Source organism: Protopterus annectens, chromosome 4.part0 (assembly GCF_019279795.1).
Source record: "Protopterus annectens isolate FY-2018-M chromosome 4.part0, PAN1.0, whole genome shotgun sequence".
Taxonomy (NCBI): domain Eukaryota; kingdom Metazoa; phylum Chordata; order Ceratodontiformes; family Protopteridae; genus Protopterus; species Protopterus annectens.
Genome location: NC_056733.1, coordinates 1,267,618,291 through 1,267,640,066, shown reverse-complemented (window position 1 = coordinate 1,267,640,066; position 21,776 = coordinate 1,267,618,291). Strand labels below are relative to the sequence as shown.

The 21,776-nt window shown below is 43.7% G+C and overlaps 1 protein-coding gene across 1 annotated transcript in view; it reads left to right on the top strand.

Annotated features, from left to right (window-relative positions):
- The window catches only part of VDAC1 (voltage dependent anion channel 1), a 314,002-nt gene extending 294,878 nt beyond the window's left edge, over positions 1–19,124 (top strand). Inside the window, exons 9-10 of the mRNA XM_044069161.1 lie at positions 870–892; positions 18,183–19,124. Of these exons, the coding sequence (XP_043925096.1) occupies positions 870–892; positions 18,183–18,274 (115 nt within the window). The 3' untranslated portion in view covers positions 18,275–19,124. The remainder of the gene's footprint in view (positions 1–869; positions 893–18,182) is intronic.
- Positions 19,125–21,776: the final 2,652 nt, after the last annotated feature.

Genomic DNA, 21,776 nt, shown 5'->3' with positions numbered 1-21,776 from the left:
GAAGTAAATTGACTCTTACATTAAGAGCTGTAATACTTACCTTATAGCTTTAGGACAACTTAGGAAACCTTGTAAACTGCAATAGCCCCACTACTTTCGCCTTCGCTACGCTCGGGCTCTCTTCACTCCCCTCCCTGCCCCCAATTCCCTCCCGCCCCCAGTACCTCTAAATTTATAGTACTATAGCCACTCCCCCACTTTCTAGATCCTATCTGCTTTCATCTGGGATAATTCCACCCACCCCCATTCTACTACCTACATTTTAATAGCACCTATAAGCTTTCATCTGGCATTTTCCCATCCCCCCTCCAGTACCTTTACCTCACCAGTCTATCTTCTGGTGTTGCATCGCCAGGTAAAACAGTTCCTTAACTCACTAGCTGAATCACAGATAATGATATACTCCTCTTTACTACCCCTCTTGTTCATACCATACCTCCTTACCTTGTATGAAAAACAAGTTTCTCACGGGATTTCAGGTCCCAAAAGGCCATACTATCACCCCAGCTGTAAATCCTTCCACCTTCAACCATACTTAAAGTACTAGATCCTATCCAACATCTTGTTCAGTCTATCAACATCTCAACCCCAGGCACATTAGCTCTAGATCCAAACACTACCACAAACTAATAAACAAATTCCTGAAGTTCATCACCAAGTATAGACTCAACCTAATACTTGGTGGTGATATTCACCCCAACCCTGGCCCACTCACTTCAGATACACATACCCCCTCTACTTGCAATCTAAGCTACAAACCTACAATTAATAGGCCAACTAACTCTCTCTTAGTCTGTCATCTCAATATTAGAAGCATTAATAACAAGGTACATGAACTGCATGCACTTCTGGATGTCCACTCCCCTGAGATTCTCTGTTTATCTGAAACCTGGTTAAAACCTAACACTAAAGACAATGAACCTGGGTACAACATACACAGGCTGGATCGTGCTTCGAGGAAGGGGGGTGGGGTAGCTGTACTCTATAAATCTGAGTTGAATGTCACCATAGATGTAATACAACCACCCCGGATTAATAACTCTGAGATTCTTGCCACCAAATTGCAATTCAATAAAAATAAATGTATTAATATCATCTGTATGTACTTTCCCCCAGGTAACAATATATCTACATTTGAAGATATCCTGCACTGGCTATCATGTAACTACCCCCAAGAAACCCTACTACTTGGAGACTTTAACATAGACTGGGGCCCACCTGTTCCTCAGAATCCCCAACCACCCATATTAACCTGCATGCATTTACACATCATATTCACCCCTACCAGGATAGGTAAACCCAACCAAAAAGAAAGTGTACTTGACTAGGTACTCATAGTCACCCCCAGCTGTACACCTCTGGTACCCTCCTTAATGGCCTAAGTAGTCACCTTCTCACATATGTAATTAAGCACAAAACCATTAATTCCCAACAACCCTTACTCAGAAAGGTTAGAAACAATAAAAACTTTGACCCTGCTAAATTCCAAAAAGAACTAAACTCATGTAATTGGTCTGTTCTAAAACACCTCCCCTTAGAGGAAGCAGTAGTATACTTTAACAACAAATTCCTTGAGATCCTTGATTTGCATGCACCTGTTCGTTCAAAGAGAACCAAGGCAAAAACTGCACAATGGCTTTCTATAGAGTCTAAACTCAAAATTACCCTTCGAAACAAAGCATGGGCTTTATGGCGTTCTTCTAAAGACCCTCAAGATCACATTAAATACAGGCAATCCAGGAGCAAAACCAAAAAATCAATTTTACAAGACAAAAAACAATACTACTTTAATTTACAGACAGTAAATCAAAATAACCCTCAGACGTTTTGGGCAGGTTTAAATAATCTACTACATCCTGGACAAACTTCAACCCCAATCCCTGCTGCTACTATTGATAAAACCCCTGAAGATGTTTCTGATAGTTTTAACCAATTCTTTACTGAGACAATTCAAGCCCTAGCTAGCCAACTACCTCCTAGCTCCAGTGGTCCTGAAAGTAGCACCCCTAGAAACCTACTCGCATTCAGCTTCCAATCAGTCACCACTTCACTTATCCGTACCTTGATCAAAAAATTAAAACCCACTACACTTTCTGCTGATTAACTCCCTGCCGAGTACCTACAAAAATCAGCTGATGCTATTGCTTATCCCATCTCAATACTAATCAATCGAACCATAGTAGAAGCTAAAATTCCCACCATCTGGAAAATGTCCTATGTAATCCCACTTCACAAAGGAGGCAGCTCTACTGAATTCTCCAATTATAGGCCAAAAGCTATACTCTCTCCACTTGCAAAGATTATGGAAAAATGTATTCATACACAACTCATGCACCACCTAATCGCCTTATGGCAGATACTCAGCATGGCTTCTGTCCTCATCACAGCACTACTTCAGCCCTCCTAGCCTTTACCAACACCATAAACCATAATCGCAACAATAATTATATATCCTCAGCCCTCTTTTTGGATCTTTCCAAGGCATTCGATATGGTTAATCACCAACTTTTAATCCACACCCTGCAAACATTCTTTCTAGATACTGGAGCCCTCCAGTGGTTTCAGTCCTACCTGAATGGTCGACAGCAGGCTGTCCTCTGGCAGAACAAACTCTCTAACCTTCTACCTATCACCCTTGGAGTACCACAAGGCTCTATACTAGGGCCCTTGCTGTTCTCCATCTTCATTAACTACTTTTATACTGTCATCCCAAAAGTCAGCTGTATCCAATATGCTGATGACTCTACTCTGATTTGCTCAGCCACATCTCCAGTAGAGTTATGGTCAGCTACCCAGACCACCTTTAATACAATAGAAAACTGGCTTTCTGAACATTGTCTGATCCTAAATCCCAAAAAAACTAAAATGCTGTTATTTTCACCAACACGTAGGTCTAACGCTTTTACCTTTACCATAAAATCAAATGATGGCACAATAATCTCCCCTGACCCATCTACAAAACTATTAGGTGTCATCATAGACAATAAACTAAAATTTGACCTACATGTTAACCAAACTATCAAAACCATCAATAAAAAACTAGGGTCACTTTACAGAATAAAAGCCTTCCTAACCCCTCCAGCTAAAATCTCCATAGCTCGCTCTCGCATTCTTTCAACCCTTCTGTATGCATCCCCTCTACTCTCAAATTTAAACAAGACTGTCCTTAACAAATTCTCAATTTGCTACAACCACATTGCCAGGTTTGCCACTGGGCTGCCTTTTAGGACACATCATTGCATCAATCTAAATCATCTTGGGTGGCTTGAACTACCCAGCCTAATCCAGTATAACCAACTGATTATGGCCTATAAAATCCTCTATAATCCGGACAATTCTCCTGCACTTAAAAATACTATCACCCCCTATAACAATCCTAGACCGCTTCGATCCTCTAACAAACTACTAATTCAGACTAGCAAAATTAATAACACAGTCGGCAATTCTCTCTTTGCAAACTCTGTAAGTAGATCCTGGAACTCTCTTCCAGCTGATATTACCTTACTTTCCACCTTAGGTCAATTTAAAACTAGACTCTAACAACATTTGTCTCTTAACTGGCTATGTCAATGTATCAAGCCTGGCTAACTCTCTCTAGAATGTGTAAAAATCTGTTAACCAGTTTACTGTGCAATTTAATTTAATCCTGACTTGTGCTCAGGATTAACTGTAACCTGTGGAACTTGTTTAACTTGCTTACTTATGTAATCTCTGTAAATAGTCTGTAATATGTAATGCTGGTATTATGTAATGCTGTATCTGCTTACCCTTGGAGCTTTTCTCCCCGGGCCTCCGCTGAAAATGGACATGCATCCAGTCAGACTATCCCGGTCAACAAATGTAAAATAAAATAAAAATAAATAAATAAAAATAAATATTTTACATCTGGTGGATGTTCATTCTCAGCTCTACATTGTACAGAGGAGATTAGAAAGTTAGGCCAGCTTTTTCTATCCTTTTCAGGGGCTAAATTGGGCTAAGGAGTTAACTTTGACCAAATTGCTTTCCAACTGCATATCCTTTGATCTGCAAGTTTTCATTAGCTCTTCAACCTGTGGGGCCGTGATCCATTATGGAGCTGAACCGGCCACATTTTCTAGCATCAGATCCAATCTCCTCCCCTACCCATAATACCTAATACCCCTGTCTTCTTCCTCACCTCAGATCTCGTTCCCCCCGCATCTAGCCAGCATAGTGTTCTGTTGCTCCAAGTTCCTGGTGAGTAGTTTAGAAAATGTTTTGTCCGTCTCGACTTCTTTTTCTGTATCTTTTAAATTCTTGTTCCTGTAGTGTATCCCCTACCTTTGCACTTAGGCGTCAGTCCTCTAAACCTGTAAAAACAAAACAAAAAAAAAAAAGGTCCTCTTTCCTTTCCTTTATAACTTGGTGGTGTGTGTGTGTGATTTTAGTCACCATGGCTGAGACCCCCAAGCCAGGGTTCCTGAAAAACACAGGATGTGGGCAGAAGCTTCCCCTTCTGACGGCCACACTCTGTGCATGGTTTGCCTAGGGGATCCCCACTTAGATGACTTCTGTTCGATCTGCGCAGGATTCAACCCCCATGCATTGATCGATAGGAGGAACAAGTTGATCCTCAGAGGCCTCCTTTCTCTGCAGCCCCTGCTTCCTCTGCCCCAGCCTCTGGGACTCAACCTTACGCTGCAAGGTCCAGGGATGGGGAGAAGCACAAGCACCAGGATAGGCAGAGGAAGCCGTTCCAGACCAAGCTTCCTCGGCCGAGCCTCTGGTAAAATCTTGCTTGGCTGCCAACCTGTGCTCCCTTCAACTCAGTTTGCCATGCTTTTCTCTGGAGCCAGAGGTTTCTCAGGACCGGTCCCCTTTATGGGCCTCTCCAGGCCAGTTTCTGTGGCTTCATCCTTCCGGTCCACCTGCAGCCTTTCCGAAGCCGAGGTGGACATGATGTGGAAATTCATCCAGACTCTGATCCAGATGAGAGTCTTGCCTGCTACCTCCCCCTCTAGGGCTGGGAGCATGCAGTCCGCTTTTATGCCCGTTACTCTTTCTCTGATCTGACCCCCAGTTTCAGAGTTCTTCGGTCCGAGGCCCCTCGGTGTCGAGGGGTCAGCGCCTGTGGTAACTGGTACCTCGATGCCAACCATTGCCCTGAACAACTCGGCTCAGACTAGCTCGGAGCCATCTGGCTCTCTGAGCCGTAGCCTCGGCGCCAGATCCGAGGGGGTGGTATCAGCTCTGGGGCTTTCGGATTCAGCCCTGCCACTCGGAGTCTTGGTACTGGTCCAGCTACCCTGTCAATACAGAGAGTTATGGACCCGATCTCAGCCCGAGCTTCCAGGATCTATTCTCCTTCTGCTTTCAGCGTGGTGGAGAGGGTCCTCTTGGCTCCGTCAAGACCCTTTATGTTATCATCCTCTGAATCCATCCTGGCTCCCTCTCTTTTTGGTCCAGATTCCGTCATTCTTCTCCCTCAGGGGCAGCTTGTTGCCTGTCTGCCCCAGAGAGTTCCTCCACAAGAACCAACCAGAAGTTTGAGTCCTCCTCAGAGATCCCCCCCCCCCCCCCCCCGAGGAGTCTCCTCTGAAGCATACTTGTAAAAAGAGGCACTCTGACTCCCCGTGGGAGTCCCTCACAGAAGATACCAATTTGGAAGAAGGGGAAGGTTCCCCCTACGTCACCCTCTGAAGATGTCCCCTTTGCCAGCGTAGGGGGTGGTCTGTCCAAAAACCCAACCCAGATGAGTGTGTTTCTGGAGGTGTTTGGCACAGGACCCTCTGCCTCCTGGGTGTCCCCTCCTGCAGATCCACTTGTGGATTTAGTGACATTTCGGGCACGGAAGGAGCCGACATGGTGGAGCCCATTCCCAAGTGTCCAGATAGAATCTTAAGTGCACCATCAGACAAGTTACACTGGTGTAAGGGTCCCCAGTTGATGCCATGGTGGTGGCAGCGGTCACCAAGAAAGAGCTTGCTCAGGAGAGCTCTTTGGTCTATCCACTGGACTGAGTCTCCTGGGCCATAAACTGTTTTGGAATGTGGGTCTGCGCTTCAGCCACATTCACGGTACATGCGCTAAATTATATGACACGTGATCAGACTTCAGGGAGACCTGGTCAAGAAGGTCACTGAGTCTGCCCCAAGGCCCTTGGTGGAGGAGCAGAAGGTGTTCTCTTCTTATATGGCCACCTTCACTTCAGTTTCCGACACCTCTGTTCGGCTCCTGTCCTATTCTATCGAAAGTGCTACTAGAGTGGCCTGTGCAGGCGTTACACCTGGTTCCGACTTTGTGCATTCTCTGAGCCCTTCAAGGTGTCCTTCACTAATGCCCCATATGATGGTTCCACTCTTTTCAGAAAAACTGTATGAGACACATTGGTCCAGAGTGAGAAAGACGGGAATATCTTGTCTGCCGTCGGGATATGCTTCTCAATCCCTCAATGATCCTTTTCCCAGAATCTGAGAGTGGCGAAGATATGGTTCTGGAAGTCTCAGGGCTTTCCCCATGACACTCAGGATTCACCCTTCCCCAGAGGCAGAGGGGGATATGACAGGTGCCACCTTCACTGCAGAGGGGGTTCATGAAGCCAGGGGTCTCTGGATTCATTCCCGGACAGAACTGTGCAGCATCCCTTATCATTGGGTGTTGTGTAAATCATATCCAGAGGATACTCAAGCCCTTTCATTCAAATGCCAATTCCACTGAAACACCTCCCACCCATGCAGAGGGGGGGAGCAGAGCTGGAAATTTCCAAGCTACTAGAAAGAGTCATCCAGGCTGTCCCCCCCGACTAGTCCAGATTAGGCATCTATCCCAGGTTCTTTTTAGTGCCAAAGACAACGGAGTACTTAAGATCCATTCTGGATTGTGCAACCCTAAACCTGTCTGTTGCCAAGACAGAATTCCAGATGGTCACTCTCCAGTCTGTTCTGCCCATTCTGCAGAAAAACGACTGGATGTGTTAAGTGGATCTTCAGGATGCATACTGTCGCATCAAGATGGACAGGTGCTCTTGGAGGTTCCTCCGCTTTCGGCTGGGAGCCAGTCATTACCAATTCAGAGCACTACCTTTTGGTCTCACCACTGCCCCCAGGGTGTTTACCAAAGTAATGGCAGTGGTAGAGGTTCACCTGTGGCTGCAGGGGTTCCAGGTCTTCCCCTACCTGGACGACTGGCTCCTCTCCATCCCCACCAGGCATCATCTCTACCAAGCCAGCTATCTCATTCTCCAAACTGTCCAGTTGGGTATAACCTTAAATCTCAACAAGTCCCTATTGGATCCGGTTCAAACTCTAGACTTTATTGGAGCTCAGTTAGACACCATTCAGAGCAAGGTTTTTCTTGGCCTGGACAGACTTCAGTCCCTCAGACAGGTGGTGTACATTGTTCAGACCCAGTATCCCCCTGCGGAATCGGTTCTCCAGGCATTGGGGTCCATGCCGGCCACGATCACTCTCATTCCCGTGGCTCATCTGCATATGAGGGTTCTTCAGTGGACCTAGCAGTCCATTGGTCCTTACTAGAGCTACCATTACCCATCCAGTTTGTGTGTCTCGAGCCTACGTGTATTCACTTCTCTGATGGCTTCAATCCCCGGATCTTTTTCTGGGTCGTCCCTTTATCCTCCCGGCCCCGGTCCCCACAGACACTTCCCTACTCTGGAAGGGGCATTGCATGGGAAGGACAGTCCAAGACATGTCTCCCCTGGAGACCAAACTGCATATCAGCATCCTGGAGATGAGGGCAGTGCTGCTGGTGTAGCAGGCTCTTCATGTCCATCTTCCCTGAGGGACAATTGCTGTCCAGACAGATATGTCTGTAGTCTGGTACATCAGCAGGGGTGAACCAGGTCTTATCCCCTTTGTGAAGCCATGAGATTGTGGGAGTGGTCGATCTCCACCTGACATTTTCTGGTGACAATGCACATTCCTGGGAGGTCCATCCTTCTTGCGGATTGGCTCAGCAGATCTTTTCTAATGCCTTACGAGTGGTCTCTGAATCCTTCAGTAGTGGAACAGATCTTCCTAAAGGTGGAGTCAGCCTTGCTGCAATCTCTTCACCTCTCCTTCCAACATGAAGTGCAGCGAGTATTTCGCTCTGAACCCCCCTCCAGGGGAGCTCGCTGCCCCAGAGATGCTCTGGTTCATGCTTGGCCCTCCAGTCTTCTGGCCTTGCCAAGTATGGTTCCCCTCTCTGTGGTCTCATGTAGTGTGTCTTCCTTTAACATTAGATCTTGTTCCAGATTTGTTCTTGCATCCCTCTGAGATCCCACACCCAGCTCTAGTTAGTCTGAAGCTTATAGCTTGGCTGCTCCAGTTCCAGTAATAGCTAGGGCTCCCTGGCTTTCTTCTCCGGTTAAGATTTTGTTAGCAGCTCACAAATCGTCCACTAGGAAAGTTTACTGAAGTAAGTAGAAACCTTTTCCAATATGGGCATCTCAACATGATTTGGATCCTTTCACTGCTCCAATTCCCACTATCCTAGAGTTTTTGGCAATATATTTTTCATCAGGGTGCCAGCTTTTCTACAATTAAGGGTCAGCTGACAGCTATGTCCAATTTTCATATAGGAGATCATTCAGTTTCCCTGGCTTCTTCCAAGTTTTGTAAAGCCTTTTAGAAGGGTACCTTTTTACTTTGGCCTCCAGTCAAGAACCCCACGCCACTTTAGGATCTAGTTTTACAAGCTCTGGTTTCTTCCCTCTTTGAATCTGCAGCTGCGGTGGATTTCCATTTTCTTTCTTGAAAGACAGCCTTTCTGCTTGCTATTACTTCAGCCAAAAGAGTGTCAGAGATTCGGGCCTTATCCGTTAAGCCTCCTTCTGTGGCTTTCCATAAAGATAGGGTGTCCTTGCGCATGAACCCTTCCTTTCTTCCAAAAGTGGCTTTGGAATCCAACATTAACCATGTTATCAATCTCCCTGTCTTCTTCCCCAACTCCCAGAATAAAGGAGAGTACAAATTGCATTTTCTTGGTGTTCATAGACAGTTGCCCTTTTATTTGAATAGACCCAAGTCCTTTCGCAAGTCGGATCAATTTTTGTTTCCTTTTCTACGTCCTACTTAGGGAAACCTGTGTCAAAGGTGACAATTGGATCTCTCCATGCATAGTTCAGGTGTATACAGCCAAAGGTTTTATCTTCACTAGGGCAAATTTAAGGTGCATTCTACTAAGTCTGTGGCTACTTAAGAAGCCTTTTGGTTTAGGGTTTTATTGGATGACCTTTGTTCTGTGGCGACTTAGGCATCTTTGCACACATTTATTCCCCACACTATAAGTTGAATCTCCTGTCCAGAGGCAGGGCATCCTTTGGCTTCACAGTGCTTCAGAAATATCCTTCCATGAGGACCTCCCAGGGTCTTGTGGTAACTGGGGACTCTCCCACAGGTTGAAGAGCAAATGAAAACAACTTCAGATAAACAAGTTATGTGCTCACTATAACGTTCCATCTGAGTTGTTGCTTTTCATTTGACTTCAACCATCCTTCCCTCCCTCCTTCCCCGTGCCTTTTGCAGGCTGTGTGGTGCATTGGGTGGATAAGACATAGCCCTTACTGTGGCAAGTCTTTGTCTTTTCTATAGTGCTTTCAAGGTACCTAATACCAAGGTGTTAGGCTCTTGGTTAGGTCAGGGTGCTGTGGTCCGCAGCAAACTCTATCTGAGAGGAGGAGGGAGACGGGGGCATTATGGGTAAGGAAGGAACTTGGAGCTCTGATCTGATGCTAGAATATGCATCCGAGTCGAATCCATGCCAGATCAGGGTCCCACAGGTTGAAGACAAATGAAAAGCAACAATTCGGATGGAATGTTATGGTGAGTACATAACTTTGTTAAAAAAAAAAAAAAAAAAAAAAAGAAATAGGATTAACCTTACCTGATTAAAACTGGGCTTCCCCAACTAGATCTGTGGCTACCTCCACTGCTTACTTCTCTAGAGTACCCATAGATGTGCTGTAAGCCACTTGGTCTACAAGTTTATAAGTATATGTCTTATGCATTGGCTCCACCATACTTGAAAAATATCCTTCCATAAGTCCACCCAGATTTCGTGCTGCTTGGGAATCTGTCCCCATCCTTTCATATCGGATGTCTTTTCCATCCAACTCAAAGTTATGTACTTACCATAATGCTAGGTTTGTGTTGTCCTGTTGCGTCTAGCTGAACATTGCCCTCCCTCTGTCCTCCATCCTCCATCCTAAATTGTCAGTTTATGGCTCTCTGCTGATTGGTTGGACCTGACCAGGGGCCTTGTAATTTTTGATAGCCAAAAACTGTTATTCATGTTTGATGCTCAGTTGTGTAGGTTGCTAGGTCTGGATTGTTGAGGTAATCCAGAGGGAATTATTGGTTGGGAAAGACCCAAAGCCGTGGATCCATGCTCTTGAAAAAAAGATGCCAAGGTCTGATCCAGTCCAATCTGATGACCTATTTATTGAGCCAGACAAAACAAAGCAGCTCTAACATTATGGTAAGTACATAACTTGAATTCCATGTCAGTGTGAAGACAGTTATAGAAGTATACAAATCCCAACAATCTTGCAAGGCAGTGTTCTCCAAGGCTACCCTAAGATGAGCAGAGAAAGTGGTAAAGTGGTGTGTTGTATAAACCAGCAAGGTTTGGAAATAGATCACTTGGCTCAGCAACATCCTGTTCAGGATAGGACCTCATATTCCAGGCCTGGAAAATCAAACAGGAGCTGGTTTGAGAAGGAAGGCTCCTGGCTGATAAATGAAAAGCAACCAATGCACTTTGACCAGATTCTGTCTGGAATGCTCAAGTTCACCATTCACTACAGCAGTCATCTTGAAACTTTGTGTTCTTATGCCACCTTCAGTAGAATACCAGGTACTGATGTGTCTACCCTTTCCCTTGATTTAAAGGTCTCTATAATGCAAGACATTACAGGGCAAAGGCTTATTTTCATAACTCCTTTTCCCAGACAACCTATGTGCTAATTAGCCTAATCTCATGTCTCTCCTTCCTTTGTCTAATGCCTCTGCTCAAGTCTTCAGTACTCCAAGAAAGGAAAGTTGAATATCCCATCTCAGTACATTGACCCTGTCACCGTGGAAATTAGACTCCTCGGAGCAGTCCTAAGGTTATATTTTTAAAAAAGGATAGAAGAAATAGCACAAGGAAATGTTGCAAGAAGTTTTGTTTCACGGACTGTTTTGACTAGGCCGGATCAGTTTCATAATGTTTCTGAACTATTTAATTGATTAAAATCAGATTTTCCTTCAATTAGGATTCATGTAGAAGCAGTTTCTGCTTACATGCCAGCTGGCATGCAGAGAACAGCTTTTTCTTCTGTTACGGCTTTCCTTAAGATTATTTTCACTCAGAACTCCAAAACACACAACTTCCCTTCTTGGGATTTGAATTCCGTGTTGGCAAAGGCACATTTTATCCCTTTATATACTTAAAATATCTTTTGTTGAAGACATTTTGGGTGTCTTAGTTTTGACAAAATGATTTTTAATGTTTCACTTTCCATGTGAGATCCGCCTTATTTTATATTTAAATTTGAAAACTATGTAATTGAAAAAGTTTTCTATTCATAACGGAAATATTTATTCTACTTAGCAAACTTTCAGGATTATGGAAACACAGCATTTGTTGTATGGACAAAAACTGCCAAGGTAACCTACAAAAGAACTAACTCTTGCCCTTCTGAAAGGGCAAAAAATTCCACACAGTAAAATTTTTTTTTTTCCTGTATGGTTGAGATGGTACATATTTTGCTGTGGTAAATGCAGTAATCTCTATCATACATTGAGAACTCTTCCTACTATGACAACTCACATTAACAGCATATTTTAATGAATGTGTCTTAGATTTTTAGAGAAAAAAAAAACAAGAGTTATACATACAGTCCAGGAGTGGGACGGGTCTTGGCATTGTTCTATTTCAGCAGACCCTGTAACTGCCTCCTAGAGCATTGTATTCAAAAAACAGTACTGCTTGGGAATCTCCCAAATGTGAGCTGTTAGGAATAGTAACCTTCCCCAAAGGAGACCATGTCGTGCATACAGCTGCAGTAATCGCATATGGGTTCTCTGCCGTCAGGCGGTCCCTCGGCCGGCCGAATTCCAAAGTCTTGGTCCGGCGTCGGTTGTTGTCGCTTTCTTTCCTGACGTCAGTGCCACAGGGGTATAAAAGACACAGCCGACGCCATATTCTTCAGTCTTTTTTGCCGCGCGGTGCCCGAAGCAGAAGCCGTTCGCAAGTGCCGGTCGGCCAGCTCCTGAATTTACGAAAAATTGGAAACCGAAGTCTTCTTTAAAGCTAAGTACCCCGTTTGGGAAACTTTTCTTGCCTCAGACCGATGTCAGACAAAGTTAACAATTGTATTTCTTGTGGGAAGCAAATACCGCATAAGGATTTCCATTCCCTCTGCATACCTTGTTTAGGCCCAGACCACGACGTCTCGGGCTGTCGCTTTTGTGCTACTTTCAATAAACGCACTATTAAGCATCTGGCGGAGTTTGCCCAACATTATTTTGGTAAAGCCTTTGATTATAAAATGTCGTCGGAGACTCCGACTACCGTTTTGTCCAGAAAACGCAAGGACCGACACCACGCCAAAACCGACTGCACGTGGTCCGGTTCTCAGCGAGATGCCTTTGCAGTCCCTGACTACCGACGACACTTCTTTGGCGGTGTCTTCTGTACCCGAGACCGCAGGTGCCTCGGCCCTTACTCAGACTACAACCACCGAAGCCACTGTGAGTGTTGAGTCTCCTAATGTGGACAGGTCCACTTCTACCCAGGGTGTCTTTAGGTCCTCATCTTCCTTTTCCATTAAGGCCTTTACTAAGTCCAAATCAGCTATGCTTCCCAAGAGGCCTGTTGCTCAAGGCCCATCCCCAGGCCCCATGCCTAAAAAGCAGATGCTTAAAATGGCTGAGGATTTGATTACCCTTATCAGGGGTTCCCAACCCCCTCCAGACAAGAGACCCAGAGTGGAGGAAGATTCTCCCTCTTCTGAACAGGGCTCCATTTTCTCAGAACATTCTGATGTAGAGGAGCACTCGTACTCCCCTTATGAAGATTCGGATGCAGAACAGTCCATTCCTTCTGTATCTCCCCCAGAGGATTTCTCTTTTGGGGAAACCTTGCACACCTTGAGGGAGCACTTCCATTGGGAAGGCCAAGACTTTTCTGATTCCAAGAAAAGGCTTAGGGAATTTCTTTTGTTACCTCAACACAGACCGCTGGCTATACCTCCTGTCTTGGACATACTTGATGATGTTTACTCGGAGGCTTGTCTTAGTCCGGATTCCCTGCCTCCTGCTCCAGTCAAACCTGATAGGTACTACAGAGTTCCTAACTCTCACCAATTTCTTTTCAAAAGCCATAATGCTGACCCTGAAACCATTTCTCAAGGCCCCAAGGGAATGAAGGCCTCTACTGCCAAGAATCCACTACCTTCCGAAAGAGAATCTAGATCCTTAGAAAGGTGGGGGAAAAAGGTATACACCTCGGCCACCCTAGCCATGAGGGCCTTAAATTGTCAGTTCCATATGCTTATAAATACCAGCAGTTTCTGTTATCTCAATTAAGAAATAAAATGTCTCAACCTGATCAACCAGATTTGAAGGAATTGCAGGATATGATGCATAGTGCAGAACAAGTGGGTAAACACACCTTACAATGTGGCTATGATGCCTTAGAGGCCTCAAGTAGAGCTGCTGTTACAGGATCAGTCATTCGTAGACATGCTTGGCTTGGGGAAAAAAGCTTGCCTGATCATGTTAAAGCTAAACTACTAGATGCTCCTTTACAAAAGGATGTACTATTTGGTACTAATGCTGAGGAGATACTACGTAAAATGGAAGAAAAAGCTAAATCTATGCAAACTGTCAAGGCTTTTCTACAGGTACAACCACCTCGTTTTAGCAGAAATTGGCCTTCTAAAAAACTGGTCCTTTCCAGCCACAGACGAGCTCCAAAGAGGTAGATACAGGCGCACAAGGGGCAGAGGACAATCTCAAGGATCATATAGAGGCAGACAATGGCAAACTCCAGCACCAAGAGGTGGCGAAGACAGTGCACACCAATACAGAAAACAAGCCCAATGACTTCCTCCTTTTCATGCCAAGCAAGTCTCAGCTGGCAGCTCCCTTGGGAGGAAAGCTGGCATTATTTACAAGAAATTGGCATATTATCACAACAGACAAATGGATCCTGGACATTATAAACAGAGGCTACAGATTTCATTTTTACACTCTTCCAAAAATGAGAGGCATGCCAAACCTGCCACACAATCAAAGGGCAGAGGCACAAATACAAATTTCAAAACTCATGGACATGAAAGCTATTCAAGAGGTACCTACTCACGAACAAGGTCAAGGTTTTTATTCCAGACTATTTCTGGTACCAAGGAAAGGAACCGACTGGAGACCCATTTTGGACTTATCCATCCTAAATACATTTCTGCTCGTACCAAAATTCAAGATGCTCACATTACAGCAGCTTCTTCCCATGCTGGGCAAGGGGTTTTGGCTGGTAACATTGGACCTCAAGGAGGCATACCTGCATGTCCCAATCAGACAAAGCTGCAGAAGATACCTCAGATTTCTTGCAGGTTCAATCCACTATCCATTCTCTGCATTGCCCTTTGGCTTATCTACTGCGCCCAGAGTATTCACGAAATGCCTGGCATCAGTAATCGCCTACTGCAGACTTCAAGAGATACAAATTTACCCTTATTTGGACGACTGCCTGATCCAAGCGGACAGCAAGCACAAACTTCTGGAACATCTGGCTTGTGCAATACGGTTACTGAATTCTCTGGGATACACAATCAACAAAGAGAAATCCAGGCTAACACCATCTCAGAAAATAACTTTCCTGGGTGCCAACTTGGACACAAACACCCAGATGGCCTACCTTACTCCAGAAAAACAGGGGCAACTAACTCAGTACTTCAAAATACTAGCAAATTGTACCAGGCTTACTGCAAGGAAAATCCTGCAGGCTCTGGGCTTCATGGCATCTTGCATTCTTTTAATCCCATGTGCAAAGTTGCATATGAGAAAACTTCAATGGTACCTAAAAAACTTATGGTCTCAGCACAGCCACAATTTGGAAACAATAATACCAATAATTCCATGTTTGCAAAAGGAATTTCTATGGTGGGCCCAAGCATGTCAAACAAACACAGGTCTCCCATTCTGCAAGCCTCAAGCAAATCAAGTCATCACAACAGACGCCTCAGATTACGCCTGGGGGGGCGCACATGACAGACAGGTGCATTCAGGGCAAATTGTCCCAAAAGGAAAAGCACCTTCACATCAACCAAAAAGAAATGCTAGCAGTGATAAATGCAATTACAGCATTCAAGGACCTCCTGCATCCAGGACAATTATTGATAAGAACAGACAACACCACAGTAATGTGGTACATAAACAAACAAGGAGGAACACATTCATACCCCCTGTGCAGACTAGCCATGACACTTTGGAACTTGGCTCTGGAATGGCAAATCGAACTTCAAGCACAGTACTTGCCAGGTTTGGAAAACACACTGGCAGACAGTCTAAGCAGAAATATGACAGATCCGCACGAATGGAAGTTGCATCCTCAGGTGTTTACACAGATAATCCAAGCGTGGGGAAGGCCAGACATAGATCTCTTCGCCTCCCACAGGAATCATCAATTAGAAAAGTTTTGTTCAAGGACCTTCCATCCAAAGGCCTGGAGAGTGGACGCCCTTTCATTCAGTTGGACAGCATGGACAGTGTACGCTTTCCCACCTCTGCATCTTCTGCCCAAGGTGCTCTTGAAAGCAAGAGCAGACAGACCGAAGATGATACTGATTGCTCCAGACTGGCCAAGACAGCACTGGTACCCACTCCTGAGGAGCCTAACACATACTCCTCCCTGGTTTCAACCTCTAATGCCTCTTCTGCTGACTCAGCACAGCTACAAAACTCTTCACAGTCTGCTGAAAACACTCAATCTCGCTGCATGGAAAATTCCTTAACACCACAACAGATCCTACTCCCCAAAGAGGTGCAGGACGTCATTCTGGAGGCCAGAAGGCCATCAACTAGAAAGGCCTACTCCGCAAAATGGAAACGTTTTTGCTCCTGGGATGAGAAAAAAGGCCAGGATCCTAGAAAACTAAATTTGCCTCGGGTATTACAGTATCTAGCTGAGCTGCTGAACAGTGGGCTTTCATTTTCCTCCATAAAAATCCATGCCTCAGCCATTTCTGCAGAATTCAACACAGATCTACCGTTATTCTCTCACCCACTTTTAAGACAGTTCCTCAGAGGGGCTAAGAATATAAGACCACCAAGGAAACAACCAGTGCCAGCCTGGGATCTTAATTACATTCTAGAAAAATTAACATTGCCTCCCTTTGAACCAGCTGCCTCAACAGATTTTCATTTGTTCTGGAAAACAGCTTTCCTTCTGGCCATTACCTCAGCTCGTAGGGTTTCAGAGCTACAAGCCCTCATGGCTGTGTAGCCCTTTCTCATCTTCCATCAGGACAGGGTTTCCCTTCGAACCAATCCGTCATTTATGCCTGAAGTGGTATCCAGGGTAGCTTTGAATCAAGCCATACACTTACCTACCTTGTACCCCAATCCTCAAAACAAAGGGGAAAGGCTGCTACATTCCTTAGACATCCATAGGCAGCTACGTTATTATTTGGACAGAACAAAGCCTTTCAGGAAATCAGAACAGCTTTTTGTGTCCTATGCTGTAGGAGCTCAAGGGAAGCCTGTTACCAAACAGACAATTTCAAAATGGATAGGCCACTGCATACGATTTTGTTACTCCTATCATGGGAAATCTGTCCCTACAGGCATCAGATCCCACTCCACCAGGGCCACAGCTACCTCTACAGCCTTCCTCAGAGGAGTTCCTACCAAAGATATTTTGGAAGCAGCCACTTGGAGTTCTGTGCATACCTTCACAAAACACTACCACCTGCCTTTATATTCCAAAACTAGAGCAGGCTTTGCCACTGCTGTATTGCAGGGCATTCTGGCTCATCCCAGTTCCACCTAGTGCCTACCACCCTGTGCGTAGCTTTGGGATTCTACCCATATGTGATTACTGCAGCTGTATGCACGATGAACATAGTACAGTTTTGTACCTACCATAAATGTAGATGTTCGAGTGCTAATACAACTGCAGTACAGGTTTCCCTCCCTCCTTCCCCTCTTGGTAAAGGACTAGTGACTTACACCTCCTCTTACATCCTAATTGGGTTATCCTCCTATGGTGTATTTGCTTGCAACTACTGTTTTTTGATTACATTGCATTGCTTGAATATATTTTTATATATGATTTATGTATTGCCTTCCTTCTTGGGGCACCTGACATCTGGGGCAAGAAAAGACTGAAGAATATGGCATCAGCTGTGTCTTTTTATACCCCTGTCGCACTAACGCCAGGAAAGAAAGCGACAACAACTGACGCCAGACCAAGACTTTGAAATTCGGCCGACCGAGGGACCGCCTGACGGCAGAGAACCCATATGTGATTACTGCAGCTGTATTAGCACTCTAACATCTACATTTATGGTAGGTACAAAACTGTACTTTGTGTGCAAGTATATTAACATCACAGTAGATATTCGTGTCCGCCGCCCCTTTATTGTAGTACTTTAACAGTTATTAATTGTATTGTTGTAGTGTTTGTTACAATGTTCTGATTCTTAAATTAGTAATAAGGCCCTAAGAGAGCATTAAGTTGCTGTAAGAACTGAAAAAGCTGCTTGCAACACAGACTTTGTAGCTGTACAAGATTCCCATATAAACATGCAAAAGGAGTTTAGTGCTGGAACAGCAGTTTTTTTTTTTTTTTTTGCTGTACACCTGATACTAGCCAAGAATGAAGACAGTTTGGTAGGTCAGATGCGCAAGTTACAACGATACAGTAATGTTCATTCTTTGAAGATATTCCATTTATGTAAGTGTACTCATATCTGTAGTAAGTCTGCAGTTCATGTTGCATATGAAGCAGACCGAAACTGGAGTCTTATGGAGGTTCCTAAAGTTTTTGCTACTTTAAATAGAAGTGTCTCCTCACTTAATTGCACAACACAAATTTTACTTGGCAAAGTTTTAATTTGCATAAAACATCTAACAGCACCTTATCTGAAAAGGTAAATGATTTACAAGCAGCAGTATTAAGTTGTTGGTGTAACATTGTGAAAAATTTAACAAACTTTTTTTTTTCTGTCTCAGGTGTAAAACTAACACTTTCTGCTCTGCTGGACGGCAAGAATGTTAATGCAGGAGGTCATAAACTTGGTCTAGGACTGGAATTTGAAGCATGAAGTCACAGTTGCACAATCATTTTTTTAAACATTTTACAGCATAGCTACCTGAACAATCTGGTGTTTACATCTCCTTTGTCTGGGATGGAAGTATTGTGTGTCAGCTCTGTTTAGTATTTCTTCTGATTAAATATCACTACAGTTTTCTGCTTTCTGTGAACACTAAAACTTTGATGTACTTGCTTTTTTGTGTGGTTTGTGAGTTACAAAAGAAGAAAAAGCAAATTATTGCTACCTAGTTAAAGGCTCAACTATTTCTTAAGGTGTGGCTGTGTACTGATGCATTGTCACCCTTCTGGTAACATCCTTTTAAGTGAAGGAGCTTTTACAGTGGAGTCTGCCTAAAATATACCGAACACATTAAGTTGTGCTAACTTACCCTGCCGTACAACAGAAGCAAACCCAAGTTCCAGTTGCTGTTTGTGAACTTTTTACATGTGGCTTTCTGTTGTCTTGTGACATTCATTTGTCTTGGATGCCAGTTAATGTTAGACATCATGGTTTCACTTCCCTGGACTAAGTAGAAGCACACAGGTGTGAAGAGCCCTACGCAGGCTTTTATAGCAGTAGAAAACTTGCATCATGTCAAACAGAAGAAACTTGAAACAGTTGCATTTCATTTCTGAATTTTTGTTTTCATGAACTTTGGCAAATTTGGAGTCTTCCACTTTTTGTTCCTTGCTGTATTTTGAAAATGCTTATGAATCCATAAATAAATGATCTGCAGTTTTATGAACTTTAAAACCATTTGTGTTTAAAACAGTTTGTGTTTAAATCATGGCTTTGAGTGAATACTAAAATTGTTTTCCACAAGACAAATGAAAATAAATCTGGTGACCTCTTTGATTTACAGCTTGTACAGTTGGTACTGAAATGTATAGAATGAAAAAGGTAAAATATAACACTGTGTACAAAGGCAGGTGATTTGATGTGCCATGGTGTGGAGTGTTTGAAGTTCTACAAGGAGAGTTAAAATGTGAAAACCGTATAAAATGCTGTGACGTACCAATATGTACTACAGACTTTTCTGTACTTCAGAAAATGTAGTGTACTATTTACTGCAAGACTTCTAGTACTGTGACATGAGATCATGGGGATGTGGAAGATCTATACATGTTTACACCTTCTCAGCTGTTTAGAGACCATTAATCGTACTCTTCAGAGTAGCTTCGAAAAGGTTCAAGTATTATGGAGTAGTAAACATAACTATACTGATATTTAGTACGGTGAAGAAGATTTAAAGAGATGATGTACTGGCCGTTTAACCTGTTGTACAACTATTTTCTTGATTTGTGTGAACATGTATGTTAAAGCTTCTTTCTTTGCTTAACTTTAGTGACATATTATGAAAAATAATACATAAAATGATTATCTGTTTTATCGTCATTTTAAAGATGCAGTGTTGGAGAAAGTCTAATGTTGACATAGGTAGGAATAAGGCTATCCTAACATGTTTCAGATTGCTGTACGCAATCTTTTTGTAAGATGGTCTTTCTTTTTGATCGTATTTTTTTCCCCTGACCATCAAGCAGATATGAGGTTGTAGTCTGGATTAAGGGCTCTTGCATACCCCAAGCACAAGAAACTTTCTCTGACTGTAAACCTGCTGCACTGTTCATTGCCCCTCTAGTGAAGTTGCAGTGGCAGTGCCAATCTCCCTTTCTGAAGCTCTTAAACCCTTTTTATACTTGCCTCAACAACCTATACTGTTCTTTGGTTCATTGGAAAGACTGTCAAACCATTTGCACGCAGTCATACTTTCAACAAAGCACGACCTTGGAGCTTTAAACAGCCACTGCCCACTACTCTGCATTACTCCTGTCTCCGTCCTGAAAAGTTTATATTCACATTGTCTGGTATCACTTCCGTCTCTTCCTTGAATAAACTGTGTATTGTTAGGACGTCTGCATCCAGAGGGTTTCTCTTTCCCAATAGTTGTACACCATCATGTAGCTAGAGTCAGTTGCTTTAGGATGGACTTTTGAAGGAAGACTTCAAAAGGCTGGATTGAATAGTGCTCTCTCCTTGATTTTGTAACCATGCTAAGCATCACATGTGACCAGCTTTCTTCAAAGGTATTGCTGTTCCCTGGCATCGATATGCATTGATATGGTCTTGTGGGAGCCCTCATTGAGGTAACCCTGGAGAGATGGTCAAATTAGGTCTTGATTCATATGTTTTAGGAAGCAGGAAATTATGTAACTGTGCCTTACAAGGGTTAGAATTGCTTTGAATGTTTGTGTTTTTTGATCTGGCTACATATTGTACTAACTGTAGTACTTTACATGGGCATTTCATTAACATTCCCCTCCAGATTTGAATTCTAATGTCTTCTTCTATATATTTTTTTCTGATAGTTTAACACATTTACAGAAATAACTAGCTGTACACATATCAAAAATACATTATCTGTGAAAGAATAAATCTAATATTGTTAATCCTCGTTCATCCCTTCGCCTGGGTTATCGGTTCCGACCTCGGAACCGAGCCAGCCATCATCCAAGCTTGAGACAGTCACAAATTCTCGAGCTAAACTCTTACCCACAATTCCCCTCTCCATTACCTCAGATTTCGTTTGCCGCATCGCCATTCTGTCGTGTCAAGCCACTTCTCTTGAGCTAAGTATACTTCTGTGATAATACTTCATCATATTGCAGTTTTTCCCTGTTCTAAATTTGTTGAATAGTTATCTCTTACCTTATCGCATCTAGAAACTCTGTTTTTTTTTTTCTAGCCCTTTCTTCTTACCATGAGGTAACTCCTTCACCATCTTTGTTAAATTCTTTCCTGCTTTAGCTTTGGGTATTTCTTGTACCATTGTTGGTACCTTCTTCCTTCCTTTTCTTTCTTCCTCCTAACATGGCAGAGAAAAAAGGTAGTCCGGGATTTAAAAAATGTGTGGATTGTGGGCATAAATTGCCTATTTCGGATGCACATGCATTGTGTTTACTGTTTGGGTGTGCCTCACTTGACTGTTGAACCGCCTTGTGGGATTTGTGCTAATTTCTCTAACAGGACTTTGCTGGAAAGGAAAAATAAGCTGATTTTAAAGGGACTACTTAAATCTTCCTTTTCAGAGGCTGTTTCTGGGGCGGAGGCTTCAACCCCTCCTAGTTCCCATAAGAAAAGAGATGGACACAAGAAGGCCAAGTCTGTCCCATTGTCTCCTGCTGGGGACAACCAGGAACCGCGACCCAAGAAGGCCAAACTTTCTAGTTCGGATTTGACTTGCTCTGCCCAGAGGCTTTCGGTGCCTAGATCTTCAGCACCACCTGTTACATTGGAACGGAGTCCAAGTCTATCCATCTCAATTAAATTTAGTAATTACTCTTAGATCATTTTATACTTCCGCGCTGGTGCAGCGGTAGCGTTGTTGCCTCAGCAAGAGGTTCTCCCTTTCGATTCTCGGCTGGAGTGTGGGGAGTGCCTTTTGTGTGGGGTCTGCATGTCCTCCCCGCGGTTGGCTGGGTGTTCAAAAGACATGTGTAAATGGGCGTGCCTT